The sequence below is a fragment of the Rana temporaria genome, chromosome 1 (genome assembly GCF_905171775.1).
Source record: "Rana temporaria chromosome 1, aRanTem1.1, whole genome shotgun sequence".
Classification (NCBI taxonomy): Eukaryota; Metazoa; Chordata; class Amphibia; order Anura; family Ranidae; genus Rana; species Rana temporaria.
This window is the reverse complement of record NC_053489.1, coordinates 561,507,079-561,523,914: the sequence shown is the minus strand read 5'-3', so window position 1 is coordinate 561,523,914 and position 16,836 is coordinate 561,507,079. Positions and strand designations below refer to the sequence as shown.

General features: G+C 43.0%; 1 protein-coding gene across 4 annotated transcripts in view; it reads left to right on the top strand.

Annotated features, from left to right (window-relative positions):
* ACSL1 (acyl-CoA synthetase long chain family member 1) overlaps positions 1–16,836 on the top strand; it is a 113,030-nt gene that overhangs the window by 30,130 nt on the left and 66,064 nt on the right. For all 4 annotated transcript variants that reach the window (XM_040334098.1, XM_040334075.1, XM_040334083.1 and 1 more), the window contains exon 2: positions 4,003–4,215. In XM_040334098.1, the coding sequence (XP_040190032.1) occupies positions 4,021–4,215 (195 nt within the window). In that variant the 5' untranslated portion in view covers positions 4,003–4,020. The remainder of the gene's footprint in view (positions 1–4,002; positions 4,216–16,836) is intronic.

Genomic DNA, 16,836 nt, shown 5'->3' with positions numbered 1-16,836 from the left:
TCCCTGCAAAGGTAAAGCATATGCATAGTAGCCCATTATGTGACACTTGCCTGCAGTAGAAGCCCGTGATGTCGCTGTCTTTTTCCATGGCAGCAAGCGTCAATCTTCACCCCTCTTCCGGGGGGCGCGAAACTCCAGCTCTGTGACTGGCCGGAGTCGCGTGGCGTCACTCCCGCTTATGCGCACAGGAGCCGCCTTTAACGACTTGAAATGGCACAGCGTTCCCTTTTCAAGACCACAAATGCGCAGAAGACGACGTCGCTCAGGGAAATTGAAAATATATGAGACCATGTAGGTCTCGGATATTGCAAGCACCTACAGGTAAGCCTTAATCTAGGCTTACCTGTAGGTGTAACTTCCGCCGGAGGGTTTACAACCACTTTAAGTGCCCTATGGAGGCACATGTGCGGATGCGCTCCTGAGTCGGGCTCTGTGCATCCACAGACAGTGCAGCTTACACAAGCGCACACACACTTTGTCTGTTAGCAGCAGGAGCCAGTTGCTCCAGTAATGAGTGTAATGTGAGAGGGAAGAGAGAATGGCAGCCAGGCACAGTGTCGGATTGCTGTAGGACTCTAGTAAGTGTTTGTTTTTTGGGGGGACAGCAAGTGGCATCAACTTTTATTGCTATATATATATATATATATATATATATATATATATATATATATATATATATATATATATATATATATATATAATTTAATATAATAAATATTTTTTTTTTTTTTTTTTTTTTTTTTTTAACCATAATGCAGGGAATGCAATAAGATAAGCCCTGCATGTAGCTAAAAAGATAATTGTCAGTGTTTACTCATCTGAGAGGTATAAATCGCTCATTGCTGAAGGAACCCTATAGCCTAGTACACACGGGCGAGTACAGCCATTCAACCAGCTTCTGTCGAAAGGAGCATTACAGAATAAGGTCTGCTGCCCGTCTAAGACCAATAGCTGAGAGCGCTGCAGGGTAGATCGCTGTACTAACGTCAGGTAGTTGGTACAGTGGCTCCTCCTGAGCTGTCAGGGTGTGTGGTAATTTTTTTTTTTTTATTAGCCCTGCTGGCTTGAACGAAAAAACCAATTCTGGTGTGTACTAGGTTTGTTCCACTAATCCCTGGTTAAGAGGCTGACCTAACGTGTGTGTGTATATGTGTGTGTGTGTATATATATATATATATATATATATATATATATATATATATATAATATACTGTATTTGCTGGCGTATAAGACTACCTTTTACACTTAAAAAAACTGGCCAAAAATCAGGGGTCGTCTTATACGCCGGGTCAGCTGCTCTGATGCCTGCTGGATGTGCGGAAACATACAGTATATACCGCTTAGTCAATCCCGGTGAGCGATGTATTGATATAAATGAATACAAAGCCTGCTCGGATTGGAGTAACAACCTCTGCCAATCCGAGCAGGCTACATACAGTAGCCTGCTCGGATTGGCTTCAAGAGTCAGAGGCGCGGGCTGATGATGTTACAGCCTCTGCCAATCCAAGCAGGCTTTGTATTCATTAATAGAATACATTCCTCGCCGTGATTGGCTGCAGCAAGAATGGAGAAGAATATGGCTCCAGAAGAAAGAAATATGAAGCGTCAGAAGCCTCGGAAGGGGGGTCGTCTTATACAGCGAGTAAAGGCAAAAAATCGTAAAAAAATGTAAAATTAGGGGGTCGTCTTATACGCCCGGTCGCCTTATACACCGGCAAATACGGTATATATATATATATATATATACACGTTTTTTAGATACATGTCACACCCAACAAAGTGAGCCACATGCTTTGTCTAATATAACACTTTCAGTGGTGATCTTTTCTCCCCAGGAACTTTTAGCTCTGTGTATTAACCTATCTGGGGAATACTGGGTGGCTTACCTTGCCATCTACAAGAAATGAACAGCGCAGAGAAGGCAGAATTTTTTTTTTTTTGTCCTGGGGCCTCCAGTGCCTGTAAATGTGAATTAATCTGTGTCCTGCACATACATATACGTGACACAAATCATTGATCCATTTAGCCTCGACTATGAGCCATAATGAGGAAAACCTTTCTCTTTAAATGACTGTGCTCTATTTGCATTTATTAAATGAAGGCGAGTATTTACTTATTGCTGCACAACAATATATTCTTGGTCTGGAAGTCGGTACTGTGTAACATATTGTGACATTCTGACCTCTTCTACTGAAACCGTTAGTTTCCTCTAAAATTGGTCAGTTAATTTCTCTTGTTAAAAAATAAATAAAAATAAAATAAACTTTTATTTGGAATGAAGTGGTGGTACATAAAAGAGGAAGAAAAAAAATTCAAATTTAGAGAAATGCAACTTAGAAAATGTTATACAGTTTTATTTCTCACGGAGAACCTGGAACATGTATGCAGATTAGGGGTGCACCGAAATTTTGGCTGCCGAAAATTGTGCATCGCGTCTGCTAGAGGTGCACCGAATGGAAATTTTTCTAATACTATTAGCAGTGTGTTTAATGTGGTTGTAAACCTACTCTGACAACCTGCACCTACAGGTAAGCCTAGATTAAGGCTTACCTGTAGGTGCAAGAAATATCTCCTTGACCTACACGGTTAAGGAGATATTTGCAGAAAACACTGCACCGAGCCAACAGTGCACTGAGCGTCCTGGTTTTATGAATGGGATCATGCCGGTCCCGCGCGCATGCGCGGGAGTGACGTCATCGCCGCTCCGGCCAGTCGTGGCGCTACCCGGAAGGTGCTCGGAGGGAACATGGCGGAGGAGGGGAACGAGAAGCGCTTCAGGGGCTTTGATCTCAGGTAGGTCATTCATAAAGAGCTAGTATGCATACTAGCTCACACTAGCTCATTATGCCTTTCTCTTGCAGAGATGTGTGTTTTTTCCCGGGGGGGGGGGGGGTTTACTTCCTCTTTAAGTTTTTAAAGGTGAATTCCAGCCTGAGCTCATCCGGCTGGGCTTCTCGTCCTGGTCGCATGAGTGCAATTTGTTTTGTACTCCTGTGACCCATTTTTAGCAGAGAGCGCGGTCTGAAGTTCGCTCTCTGCCGATGTCACCAATATCAGTCCAGGCACTGTGATATCCCGAGTCTGGATCCGCCAGGTGCCTGGACTGATGGCATTCTCAGTCTCTCAGCAAGCCGCTAAGATGGCCGCTTCCTCCCCTCCACAGCTCGGCACTCCTATCAGTGTGGAGGAGCAGAGCGGAGAGCTGCTGACTGACAGGCAGGAGCTCTCCGCTCGGGGAGGTGAGAGAACTGAGCCATCAGTGGGTGTTCGGTGGCTCAGCTCTCAGTGAAGAGGCTGCGGGGGACAGATGCAGCATCCACCTAGGTAAGTATGATTATGGATAAACAAAATCCCATACTGCTTTTAAGTAAGAGATTGCAGACATGATGCCAGAGACTGCATTTTTCATACTGAGACCCCTTTCATACTAAGGCGGGTTTCAGGCATTTTAGCGACAGAAATAACGTTAGAAAAAATGTCCTGCAAGCAGCATCGTTGGGGCAGTTTGAGAGCGCTGTATTTAGCCCCAGTGGGAAAGGGTGTCTAAAGGCGTCAATGGCCAACAATAAGTTCATATTTAATTTAAATGTTATTTAATTAAAAAGTCAAATATAATACAATTTATATATATATATATATATATATATATATATATATATATATATATTTTTTTTTTTTAAACTGTCATTTTCGGCACCAAAATTTCCATTCAGTGCACCTCAAATGCAGATTAGAAGTTCTACATTTACTGTGCCCTAACAAGCTCAGGCTTGGAAGCGGTGAAGCCAGTGACAGCCAGGCAACCAGCTTTTTCAGAGGGGTCAGGTTTTGAGCAAGTAGACCTGTAAAAAAATTCAATATTAGAAAATACATACTTGGTATTTTGATTGGCTACTGAATATATTGTACTTTTTTTTTTCATGCACATTGTACAAAGCCACTGCATGGTTAATTTTGTACATTTCTTAATGCTTTCCTCCTCCCACTCTGCTCCTCCCACAGATCTAGAGAGCACTAATAATGCAGGCACACGAGATCTTCAGAAGTCTTCGGATCCCGGAGCTACGAGATGTTCACCAATATGTCCGCACTCTTCCCACCAACACCTTAATGGGCGTTGGTGCATTCGCTGCTTTAACCACTTACTGGTACGCGACAAGACCAAAAGCCCTGAAACCCCCGTGTGACTTGGCCATGCAGTCTGTGGAAGTGAAGGTAACTCTATCTTTTATAATATGTGCAGCACCTGTCTAGACCGATGTACAGCCCCGGGAGAACTGGTTTAGGAGGAATTTCTTACTTCTACACGCTGTACCATACCTGGAATTCCCATCTTCATGTGTCCCCCTCTCTAACCTGTAAATCTACTTTAGGGGTTGCATGTTCTGTCGGAAGAGGTAACAAACATTTTATTTATCATAGGTATTTATATAGCGCTGACCATTTACACATCACTTTACTGTAAATTCCCTGCTGTGTCTGACGTCAAGGAGCTTACAATAAATAGGCAGAAGTGGTTACGTTTAACTAAACCAGGATTTCTACTGCTTAAACTCTGACATTTTGTGTAATAATTTTACATTTGCAGAGCCACCTTAAACTACCTGTTTAATAAAGTATACTATTTAGCATTTTTGCTATTCTAGATTTATGGACACACTTTTTATGGGAGCAATGGTACCCAATTAAGTCTGGTAGAATAGCATGCATCAGTATAATGCTGGAGGAACTAAACCGAGTCATTAATGCATAAAGAATTGTTATGTAAACGCTGGTGGTTTTGTAACCAATCGGGCACTGGCTTTTTTTTGTTTGCTGTGACTTGGGTTTTCCTTCCTATATTTCTGGAAATAAAGCCCTTTTTGGGGGTATATATTGATTGGTGTATACCAATTGGTGTGCATACATAGGTGATCATATATAGTCTAAACAGCTTGGTATGTTTGTCTAATATCATTGATTGGATGTTTCCCTTCTACCTGATTTTTATTATCACAAAGTGTCTCAATTTAACTTGTTAGCCACAGTGAACCTGATTGACCTTTTAAACCTTTTTGCCAGTACAAGATGGTAGAATGAAAGGACATTTTAAAATCATTAACCACTTCAGCCCCGGCCGGAAGAATTGGCTACCCAATGACCAGGCCATATTTTGCGATTCGGCACTGCGTCGCTTTAACTGACAATTGCGCGGTTGTACCCAGACAAAATTGACGTCCGTTTTTTTTTTTTCTCCCCCACAAATAGAGCTTTCTTTTGGTGGTGTTTGATCATCTCTTTTTTTTTTTTTTTTGTGTGTATGCTATAAACAAAAAAAAGCGTAGTTTTTGAAAAAAAACACTGTTTTGTACTTTTATTATTCATATATAATAATTTTTTTTTTTTTTTTAACCACTTCAATACCAGGCACTTTCCCCCTTTCCTGCCCAAGCCAATTTTCGGCTTTCAGCGCTGTCGCTGTTTAAATGACAATTGTGCGGTCATGCTACACTGTACCCAAACACATATAAAAAAATATATATTTTTTTTCCCCACAAATAGAGCTTTCTTTTGGTGGTATTTGATCACCTCTGCGTTTTTTTTATTTTTTGCTAAACAAATAAAACCGAAAATCTTAAAGCTTTTCATTTGTGTGTTATAACATTTTGTAAATAAGTACGTTTTTCTCAGCTGATGGGCACTGATTAGGCGGCACTAATAAGGCGACACCGATGAGGTAGCATCAATTAGGTGGCACTGGTAGGTGACACTGGGCACTTAGCGGTGGCACTGATGGGCACTGGTAGGCGCTGTGGGTGGGCATTGATTGGCAGCTGCCTGGGCACAGATTGGCATTCCCTGGTGGTGTAGGGGGTGGGGAATACCTGGTGGTCCAGTGTGGTGGGCATCTCCAGGGGGGGCTGCGCTGATGAACTATCAGCACAGACCTCCCCACCCCTGTTGGGAAAGCAACCGATCGTCTCTCCTACTCGCGGTTGGACGCGGCTGATCACGTGGTAAAGAGTCTCCGGAGAGGCACCACACCACCGATCGCCACGATGCAAGCCTCCGGGGGTGCGCAGAGGCTTGTTATCCTGCAGAACCACTTTGCCAACGTAACTTTGCTATATGGCGGGCGGCAAGTGGTTAAAGCTTTTTTTAAATCGGACTGCGACATTATGGCAGACAAATTGGACATTTTTGGGACCATTGGCATTTATACAGCGATCGGTGCTATAAAAATGTCACTGATTACTGTAAAAATGTCACTGGCAGGGAAGGGGTTAACACTAGAGGGCGATTAAGGTGGTAATTGTGTTCCCTAATGTGTATTCTAACTGTAGGGGGGGTGGGATTGACCTAGAGGAAATTACAGATCATAGTTCCTAGCTATTATGAACCCATGATCTGCCTTTCCTCACAGAACAGGGATATGTGTCTGTGTGTGTTTACACACATGTCCTTGTCCTGCCTCTCATGCCTGTGATGCAGCGGGTGCACGCCTGCTATACCGCTTAAAGGGACCGACGTACAGCTACAATGGTTCGCGCCGACCTGCTGCCGTATAACGACGACGGTGGCTGGTCGGCAAGTAGTTAAAACTGGTATGATTTAGATTTGGAGTGTTAATTAGTAAAGTGGCGTTTGAATCCCAACCACGACACTACCTGCCTGGAGTCTGCATGTTCTCCCTGTGCCTGTGTGGGTTTCCTCCGGGTACTCTGGTTTCCTCCCACACTCCAAAGACATGCTGGTTGGTTAATTGGTTCCTGTCTAAATTGGCCCTAGTATGTGTATGAAAGTGAGTTAAGGACCTTAGGGATTGTAAGCTCCTCGAAGGCAGGGAATGTTATTTTTTTATTTTATTTATGAGAGGGATATATTTTATTTATACTGTGTGTGTGTGTGTATATAAGTTGACAGCACTATAGAAGTACCTGAAATAAATAGATAAAATGACTATACAAGCAAAAGTGCTAACTTTAGTTCCCCAAACTTCAGTAAATTCTGATTGGTCGCTATGGGTTTCTGCACTTTAATATTATTATTATTATTCTGCCGTGCACATAGACGTGCCTCTTCAAAAAGTAAAACTAATATCGAGCTAGCCTTACACAGTCAGTTTTTAGGGTGCTGTTAAGATTCCAAAGAATAAATCGGCCGCTTTATAAAACTACACGATGAAATGTGAAAATACATTAAATGAATAAGGTGGACCTTCTTGATTGCCACGTGTTGGTGGACTTTTTAGCTTTGCGCTTTCAATTGATGAAGCTTGTTTGCAGGAAGCTGGTCCACTTCTTCATTTCACCAGGTAAGTGACGATGTACCTAGTTGAAATGTAAGAATCGGGGGTTAAACAGTTCACCCTCTCCATCTCCTGATTGGCTCACTGGCTGTGATTGACAGCTGCTGCCAAAAGCCAATCAGGAGCGCGAGTACCCGGAGAGCCATGGTTCTTGTGGACATTGCTGGATCGAGAGGGGGCTCAGTTAAGTATTGGTATAGTTTCATGTAACAAAACTAAAGAAATTATGCTTTTGCTACAATGTAAAGTAGTGAGTGTACAGCTTGTATATCTAAATAAGTGGATTGCGCTAACCTTATATTGGGGCCCAATAGTGAGCAACCCATCTGCAAAGCCTTATAGAAGCTATATACAACGTGAATAGGTGCTTATAAAACAATTTTTTCCCTGTAGTAAGTGAATGTATACTCAAAAGTACTTGGTGTTGGACAAGCAAGCAAGCCCATGTGTTTTAAGTGGAAAAATTATTCCCCCAAATATACAACAGTGTTTACTAATATAAATTGTGCCTATAATGGCTACTTCACTTATTTCAGTGGCTATATTATAAACGGAAAAGCCAAAACATCAAATATCTCAAACACTTGGAAAATGAATAATAAGCAAAATTATAAAAAAGAAACACCAACAGAGAAAGCAAAGGGGAAAACGCTTCTGCAATGGCCACTTATTTAGATATTTTTTGGCAATTTATGCTTTTTTCTTTGATTGCAGCAAACTAAACAATAAGGTATTCATTCAGTAACAACTTTTTTTCCTTGCGTCCGTGAACACCCCCTTTTTTTCTAGTACAGCTTGTATAACAGTGTAAATGTCCAAATTGGGCTCAAAGTGTCAATATTTTGTGTGGCCACCATTATTTTCCAGAACTACCTTCTTCTTTTTTTTTTTTTTTTTAACGCTTTTGGGCATGGAGTTCACCAGAGCTGCTTCACGGGTTACCACCAGAGTCCTCTTCTACTCCTCCATGATGACATTGTGGAGCTGGTGGATGTAAGAGACCTTGCACTCCATCTTATGTTTGAGGATGCCCCACAGATGCTCAATAGGGTTTAGGTCTGGAGACATGCTTGGCCAGTCCATCACCTTTACCCTTAGCTTCTTTAGCAAGGCAGTTGTCATCTTGGAGTTGTGTTTGGGGTCGTTATCATGTTGGAATACTGCCCTGTGGCCCAGTCTCCGAAGGGAGGGGATCATGCTCTGCTTCAGTATGTCACAGTACATGTTGGCATTCATGGTTCCCTCAATGAACTGTAGCTCCCCAGTGCCGGCAGCACTTATGCAGCCCCAGACCATGACACTCCCACCACCATGCTTGACTGTAGGCAAGACACACTTGTCTTTGTACTCCTCACCTGGTTGCCGCCACACACTTGACACCATCTGAACCAAATAAGTTTATCTTGATCTCATCAGACCCCAGGACATGATTCCAGTAATCCTTGTCCTTGGTCTGCTTGTCTTCAGCAAACTGTTTGCGGGCTTTCTTGTGCATCATCTTTAGAAGAGGCTTCCTTCTGGAACGACAGCCATGCAGACCAATATGATGCCGTGTGCGGCGTATGGTCTGAGCACTGGCAGGCTGGCCCCCCCCCCCCACCTTTTCAACCATTGTAGCAATGCTGGCAGCACTCATACGTCTTTTTCCTAAAGACCACCTTCTTTGGTCGACCATGGCGAGGCCTGTCCTGTTAAACTGCTGTATGGTCTTGGCCACCGCGCTGCAGCTCATTTTCACGGTCTTGTAGGCAATGCTATCTTTGCGTAGAGCGAATTTTTTTCAGATCCTAAGAGTTCTTTGCCATGAGGTGCCATGTTGAACTTCCAGTGACCAGTATGAGAGAGTGAGAAACACCAAATTTAACAGGCCTGCTTCCCATTCACATCTGATACCTTGTAACACTAACGAGTCACATGACATCGGGAGGTAAAATGGCTATTTGAGCCCAATTTGTAAATTTTCACATAGGGGTGAAGACATTAATGGCTGAGTTATTTTGAGGGGACAGCAAATTTACACTGTTATACAAGCTTTACACTCACTACTTTACACTGTAGCAAAGTGTAATTTCTTCATTGTTGTCACATTAAAAAAGATATAATAAAATATTTACAAAAATATGAGGGGTGTACTCACTTTTGTGAGATAATGTATATCCCTTTCTTCTGTTTATTTAAAACTCTCTAAAACCTACTGATCACACAAGTGTACTGTGAACTGTAGATATAATTCTTAGTGGGGGTTTCCTGTGCCCTGAAAACTTTTATTTTTAGAGTGCTATAGTTGTGTATATAAAGTGGAACTAAAGTTCTGCTGCTATTCACTTTAAGAAGGTAGGATTTAATTTCAGAATAGACATTCATACTTTCTTCTGCAATAAAATTCACCTACCTCCCTGCTCTCAGAAATCACCCGTATGTAAACTGAGCTGGGCATGCGATCTGCATATCGTATGCCTTGCATCCCTTTTATTTAAAAAGTTGCCTCTTTTTTTCTCTGTGCTTGCCAAGGTATGTGTGCCTGGTGGGACCATTGGAGTCTCCAGTTTGTGCACACTTCCATTTCGAACTACAACCTTATGTACAGCTATTTCTAGTACACAGACACTCAGGGGAACACCGAGCCAAGGCTGTACCGCCTACACTGAGGCCCCGTACACACGAGAGGATCCATCCGCTGAAAAATCTCAGCGGATCGGTTTCAGCGGATAGATCCCCTGGTGTGTACGTTCCAGCGGATATTTCCGATTTCCAGCAGATAAAAATTTGTAGACATGTTTACAAATCTATCCGCTGGAATCGGCTCCAGCGGATCGATCCGGTGGTCTGTACAGACTCACCGGATCGATCTGTCCGAACCCGTCCCTCGCATGTATCGTAATGATTCGACGCATGCGTGGAATTGCTTATATGACAGCGTCGCGCACGTCGTCGCGGCGACGGTGCGACACGTCACCGCGGTGTAAATTCGACGCGGATTTCGATCCGATGGTGAGTACATTCCATCGGATCAAAATCCTCTGAGGATTTATCCGCGGATATGGTCCGGCGGACCGTATCCGCGGATCAATCCTATCGTGTGTACCAGGCCTTAGTCAGCATGGCTTTGGCTGTGTCCCTCAGAATAGCCTGTACATAGGGCATGCTCTTATCTAGAACTACCTAACTTGGAGACTCTAGTGAGACTCCATGCGTCATAGCGGGAACAGAGGGCACATGTATACCTAAAGTTGGCCAGCGCAGCTGACTCACGGTTGGCAGAGAAGGAGTTTAAAAAAAAAGAATAGCATGCGCATGTATGACACTTGAGGATTAGAAGAAAGGATGTCACGTGTGGCTTTAATGCTTTAAAAGTGCATTTCCTTTTAAAATTGTAAATTCTTACAGACTATGTGTATTTTTCAAGATCACTTTTGTTTTTGATCTTGTTAAAGACATTGCACAACTGATGTACTCTGCCTATCCTGTTCTTCACGTTCAGTGGCCTTTTGTGCCTACAATTGACAAATCGCCTGTTGTCTAAAGGCTGTTTGCACAGTGAAATCTTCCCATTCTTGTAGCCTGTGTTTAAGTGTTGAGCTGGGCGGGCCCGAGAACAATTAAGCTTTTTACATCTTGTTAAGGGTTGACATTATGCATGATGGCACAATTTATAGGAGAAAAAGCCCAGTGGAAAAGCTGTCTTCCTCTTACTTGAATGAATTTGGTTCATTGTTTGTTTATCCTTATTTACATAGGAAGTGTCATGAGGGAAACCTGGAGGCTTCCAAATATGACCTTTTTGTTCTCTACATGTTGTTGCCTGGCTGACATCCCCTTCTGGGGTCCCCCTGCCGTCACTCCTAGCCCAAGCCCCCCCCCCCCCCCCATGTGCACCCATAGAAAGCTGCTTGGGGGCATTTGTGTGGGTGCGTTCCCGAGCTGCACTCTGCTCAGCACTGACCCGCTTCCTTTGTCACAGAATTTGATTGACCTGAATCTGTCCTGTAAAGAGTGACAGAGATGATGGTTTCTGCTCTCATGCACAGTGCTAGATTGAAATATAAGAGGGGGGCGATCCTGTGACACAGAAGTTTTTTTTTTCACCTTAAGGCCCATTTAACACATGTGGACCGTTTAAAGCGGGGGTTCACCCTAAAACAATAGAACGTTACATCCAGCATACTGCTGACATCTGCAGTATGCTGGATTTTTTTTTTGTACCGCTGTACTTACGGTCTTATGGTATTTTTCACGGGGATTTTGGGTTCTCGCTCCCCCGGAGAGTAGGCGTTCCTTAGATGATTGACGTTCGGGTAAAGCGCGTCATCGCCTTCCAAAATATCCGAGGGGGACTCTGCACTTTACAGCACCTGCGCAGTCGGCTCTACACGGCAGGCGCCGTAAAGAGCCGAGTCCTTGTCGGATATTTTCGGAAGGCGATGACACGCTTTACCCGCACGTCCATCGTCTCCTGGGAGGATCAACACTCACTCCCAGGAGACATTGCGCAGAGCTCCCCGTTGGGGGAAAAGGAGCGACATGCCCACTCCCCGCAAGGAAGAAGACCCAGAAGTGCGGCTGAATACAGGTAAGTGTACCCATTAAAAAAAAAAAAAAATGACAACGCTACAAGCCTTTATTAAGGCTGGAGATAGGTTAGCGAAAAAGTTAATTTTGAGGGTGAACCTCCGCTTTAAGCCTGCCTATCAGGTGTTTTTTTTTTTCCTTTCCTTCTAGGCGGACCTGAACGGATGCTCCATACAGTTCTATGGAGCGATGGATGTCAGAGGTGACATGTCCACTGTCCTCCACTGTGATCTGCTAGATTCAGATGGATTTAAACCCTATTTTCCCATCTGATTGGATGAAAACGGACAGGCGGATCCGTTTTCATTCCCCGGCCCCCCCCATATCAGAGAGCGGAGATCTGACAGGTCCCTCTCTCCACAGTGAGCAGACGGACCTGTCACCCGCCCGGCTCAGCAGGGATCAATGGAGCAAACTGAGTCCATCAAAAACTGATAATTTGTGGGAAAGAGCCCTAATACATAGAATGCATTCAAATTAAAATGGTTCTAAAGGCTGAAGTTTTTTTTTTTACCTTTATGCATTCTATGTACAGTGAAGGGGAAAAGTATTTGATCCCCTGCTGATTTTGTCTGCTTGCCCACTGACAAAAAATGATCAGTTTATAATTTTAATGGTGGGTTCATTTTAAAGAAGTCCAGCCTGAGCTGGACTTAACCTACCATATAAAATTATAGACTGATAATTTCTTTGTCAGTGGGCAAACGTACAAAATCAGTACTTAGCTGTACAAGTGTTTTACCTTCATACAGGGACCACCCAGCCCCCCAGACCTTTTGGGGATCGCTGCCCTAGAGCAATTTTCAGAATTGAGACTGTAAAAAACAAAAAAACAAATTCTAAACATTTTCTTATTTCAGACACTAATTCAACATTGTATTAGGAAATTTGAGAAAATCTTGGTGGCCTTTTATCGGTTGTAAAAAGACAGGTAGAGACTGATAGGGGGTGTGTTTTTTCAAGTGCATTGCATCACTGGACCTCAATGCCTACAAAATAATGTGTTGCTCATATCTGCTTCAATCCTGGGCTGATTTTGTAAGAGATTAGGCTGACATTTCATGTGTGGTTTGGATCTCGTGCACTGCAAAAAAATCCCACGACTACACGCCCGGTTTCTGAGATGTCCTAGGGTTACAAGAGGACAGGTTTGTAGAGATTTCACCTCCTACACGTGTCCTTTTAATAATGTCATGATTAACAATGGCTGAAAACTTAGAATCTACTTTGTTCTTTCCACTTGCCAAGCATGTAAACCTAGTAGTACCTTCATAATCCACTCAACTCTTTTAAATGCATTGCTCCCTTTCAACAAAATGTGTGGGTTACCTAGAAGTTATTGAGACCTAGATGTCAGGCCAAATTTAGCTGGTTCAATGTGCAATGGTCAACTCCAATAGTTTGCTCATTTTTATTAGAAGATGAGAAATGAAAAAAAAAAATTCTACACATAAATGTTTGCATCTTTCTCAGTGTTCAGCCTAGGCTCACACTAGTGTTGCCACGTAATCATGCATTTTTCAGTGTGTTTTTTGTAGAGTGATTTTGCACGGTCATACATGTTTTGCTGCGTTTTCAAGCGGCCTGTTCCCTTTTTTGTTTTTCATGTGCTCCTAATAAAGTCTATGGAGCCAAAAAAATACCATGCTGCACCAAAAGAACCTCTTCTTTAAAAATAAAATAAATAAATAAATATATATATACACCCTAGAGAATAAAATGGCGGTCATTGCAATACTTTTTGTCACACTGTATTTGCGCAGCGGTCTTACAAGCGCACTTTTTTTGGGAAAAATTCACATTTTTTTTTAATTAAAAAAATAAGACAACAGTAAAGTTAGCCCAATTTTTTTTTTTTTTTATACTGTGAAAGATAATGTTACGCCAAGTAAAATGATACCCAACATGTCACGCTTCAAAATTGCGCCCGCTCGTGGAATGGCATCAAACTTTTACCCTTAATCTCCATAGGTGACGTTTAAAAAATTCTATAGGTTGCATCTTTTGAGTTGGAGGTCTAGGGCTAGAATTATTGCTCTCGCTCTAACGATCGCGGTGACACCTTACTTGTGTGGTTTGAACACCGTTTTCATATGCGGGCGCTTCTCCGCACAAGCTCGTCGGGACAGGGCACTTTAAAAAAAAAAATGTTGTTTTCTTATTTTTTACAAAAAAAAATAAAAAATTGGTCTCTTGTATTCCTATTACAAGGAATGTAAACATCCCTTGTAATGGAAAAAAGCATGACGGGTCCTCTTAAATATGAGATCTGGGGTCAAAAAGACCTCAGATCTCCTATTTAGACTAAAATGCAAAAAAGAAAACGCCCTGCTAGGCATCTTGCCCTCACTCGTATCCCAGCCAAGCAGGAGAGAGGACCCGATCGCCTCTGCCGCGGCCGACGGCTCTGGTAAGCGGCGCGGGATAGCGGCGGGAAGCCCTCTCCCTCCGCCGATAACGGTGATCTCGTGGAGACCACCGTTATTGTTTAAAGGACCGCTCACAGGAAAGATGGATATCTCGGTTGTGGCAGCGGCTGCTGCCGTTACCGAGATGGCCATCTTTAAAAAAAAAATGACGTGTATATATACACGTGAGCGGGTCCTTAAGTGGTTAAAAAAAACACACTGTTATATTGATTTGAATGGGCACCAGAGAATAATGTGATTTCCATTGTTGTGCATTGCAGAGAGAAGGGAGATGCAGGAGGGATCGCACTAGTATGAACTGGGCCTAAGCCCTCTTCCACACAGGCAGACTCCGTGGCTCAGCGGGAGATCTCTCCGCTGAGCCGGCGGATGACAAGTCTCTCTCTGCTCACTGAGCGGGGAGGGGCTTGTTCAGCTCCGCTGTCTTCTTTGGGGAGATCTGATGAAAGCGGACAGCATGTTTTCATCAGATCTCGCCCGATCTGCCATGGACAGATGGGGACGTATAGCCATACGTCTGATTTTTGGTGGACGTGTCTCCGCTGACATCCGACGCTCTATAGGACTGCATGGAGTGGCCGTTCGGGTCTGCCGTCAAAACTGACAGGCGAACCTGAACGGTCCAATTGTGTGAAAGGGCCTTAGGCAGGCCATGAATTTATGCCGTTTTTTTTCCTTCCACTTTGGGTGTTGATGGGGGTCAGAGGTGGGGGTTGGAGAGAATCCCTCTTGCAGCACTATTGTGTTCTGCTGGCTCATAGCCTTCCCTGCTGACAGAACACAATGATTAGTGTTGCTGGCTATAGCCAGTGGCAATATTCATTCCAATAAAACCAAACAGGCTGGTTGTACACAAGTCAATCGATCAACTTCAGTACAACCAAGGTGCCTATAGATGTATTAAAATTCAGCCAGTCCCTGGAAGACTGTCTGAATTTGTGTCCATGTATGTTCGGCTTTAGTGAATGAACCAAAAGAGGTGCCGTGACATCTCTAGGCTGTAAACAAACATTCAGTGATGGCGTGGTTGGCAACCATACTGATTGCTATACTGGTTCCCATTGTTAATTGAACACTTGTGAAGGTCAGTGACAACATGGTCACATAACTCGGAGTGTGCACATGTATTTATTTTATTTTTTAACTGTTTCCTGACCAACATTTGTAGAGCAGCAACGTATTACTTTATTGTGAGTGCTGCTGTTACTGATGGCCTCACGTCACCTTTTTTGGATGCTTGCCGATAGGCCAAATGGAGTAATAACTGGATCTGCCTTGGATCTCGCACTTAGACAGACTTGAGAACTATCTGTACATTGACCGGTTACCCTGAATATTTGCAGTGATTTCTGTGATCGTTGGGAAATGAAAGGGTGGATTTGAACTTTAAAGCCAAAACCAGTTTTGCAATGTTTACTTCTTGCTCTCCCCTCCCAGTAAGTGCCGTAAGATCCTGATCAGGTGATGTTTCTGGCACCAGAGTAGTGAAATCATAGGGTGATATTGAATGAAAGGACACCAGGCCATTGTGTATTCAGTTTATACTTGAAGATTATGTAAACTCTTCAGTGAAGAGCATTGGGCAGAGACTGTGGCAACCCATGACCATTGCTTTCTCTTCGCTGTACAATTTGCCCACACTTAAATCTTCATTTACCCATGGTGTGCATTACTTCAAATCCTATTAAGGGAATTTAAACCTGGTGCTTTGAGCTGAATTATTTTAATCTCTTTAGAAGAAAATAAAGGAGGTCTAATATTGCAAACCTTTGCCAAAGTCCATGATTGTTCTGCCTTGGTTAATAACACACTAATGTGCTCACAACATTCCTCTATGCTCCCATGCATACAGTTATAAAGCTAAGCATGTAAATCATTTACAACTCTTTAGTCTCAGTTATGCCACTGGTAACTAAACTTTTTTGGGCTACTGCCAGACTAGTGTGATGTGTTCTGGAACTTCAAGTCAAGATAAAGTGTAAGGATAGTGTTGGAAACCACATTAAACAAACTGGTCCCCACACAACCACCCTACCCTCCGCATACTCGCTTTATTACACCTAAAAAAAATAGATCCCTTAAGCAGTGAGCTGTCACCGCAGACAGAGAATCCATCATCACTCGGTCTTCCTTCCAGGTTTGCACGCTTCGGACGTTTTTTTTTTAACCACTTAACCCCCGGACCATATTGCTGGTCAAAGACCAGGCCACTTTTTTTGCGATTCGGCACTGCATCGCTTTAACTGACAATTGCGCGGTCGTGCGACGTTTTTTCCCCCACAAATAGAGCTTTATTTTGGTGGTATTTGATCACCTCTGCGGTGTTTTATTGGTTTGCGCAAAAGTTATAGCGTTTACAAAATAGGGGATAGTTTTATGGCATTTTTCTTAATAATTTTTTTTTTTTTTTTTTACTAGTAATGGCGGCGATCAGCCGAATCACAAAAAGTGCTCTGGTCTTTGGGCAGCAATATGGTCCGGGGGTTAAATGGTTAAAAGGGGTTGTAAAGTCAGAAGTTTTTTTGTTTTTTTATCTCCATGCATTCTATG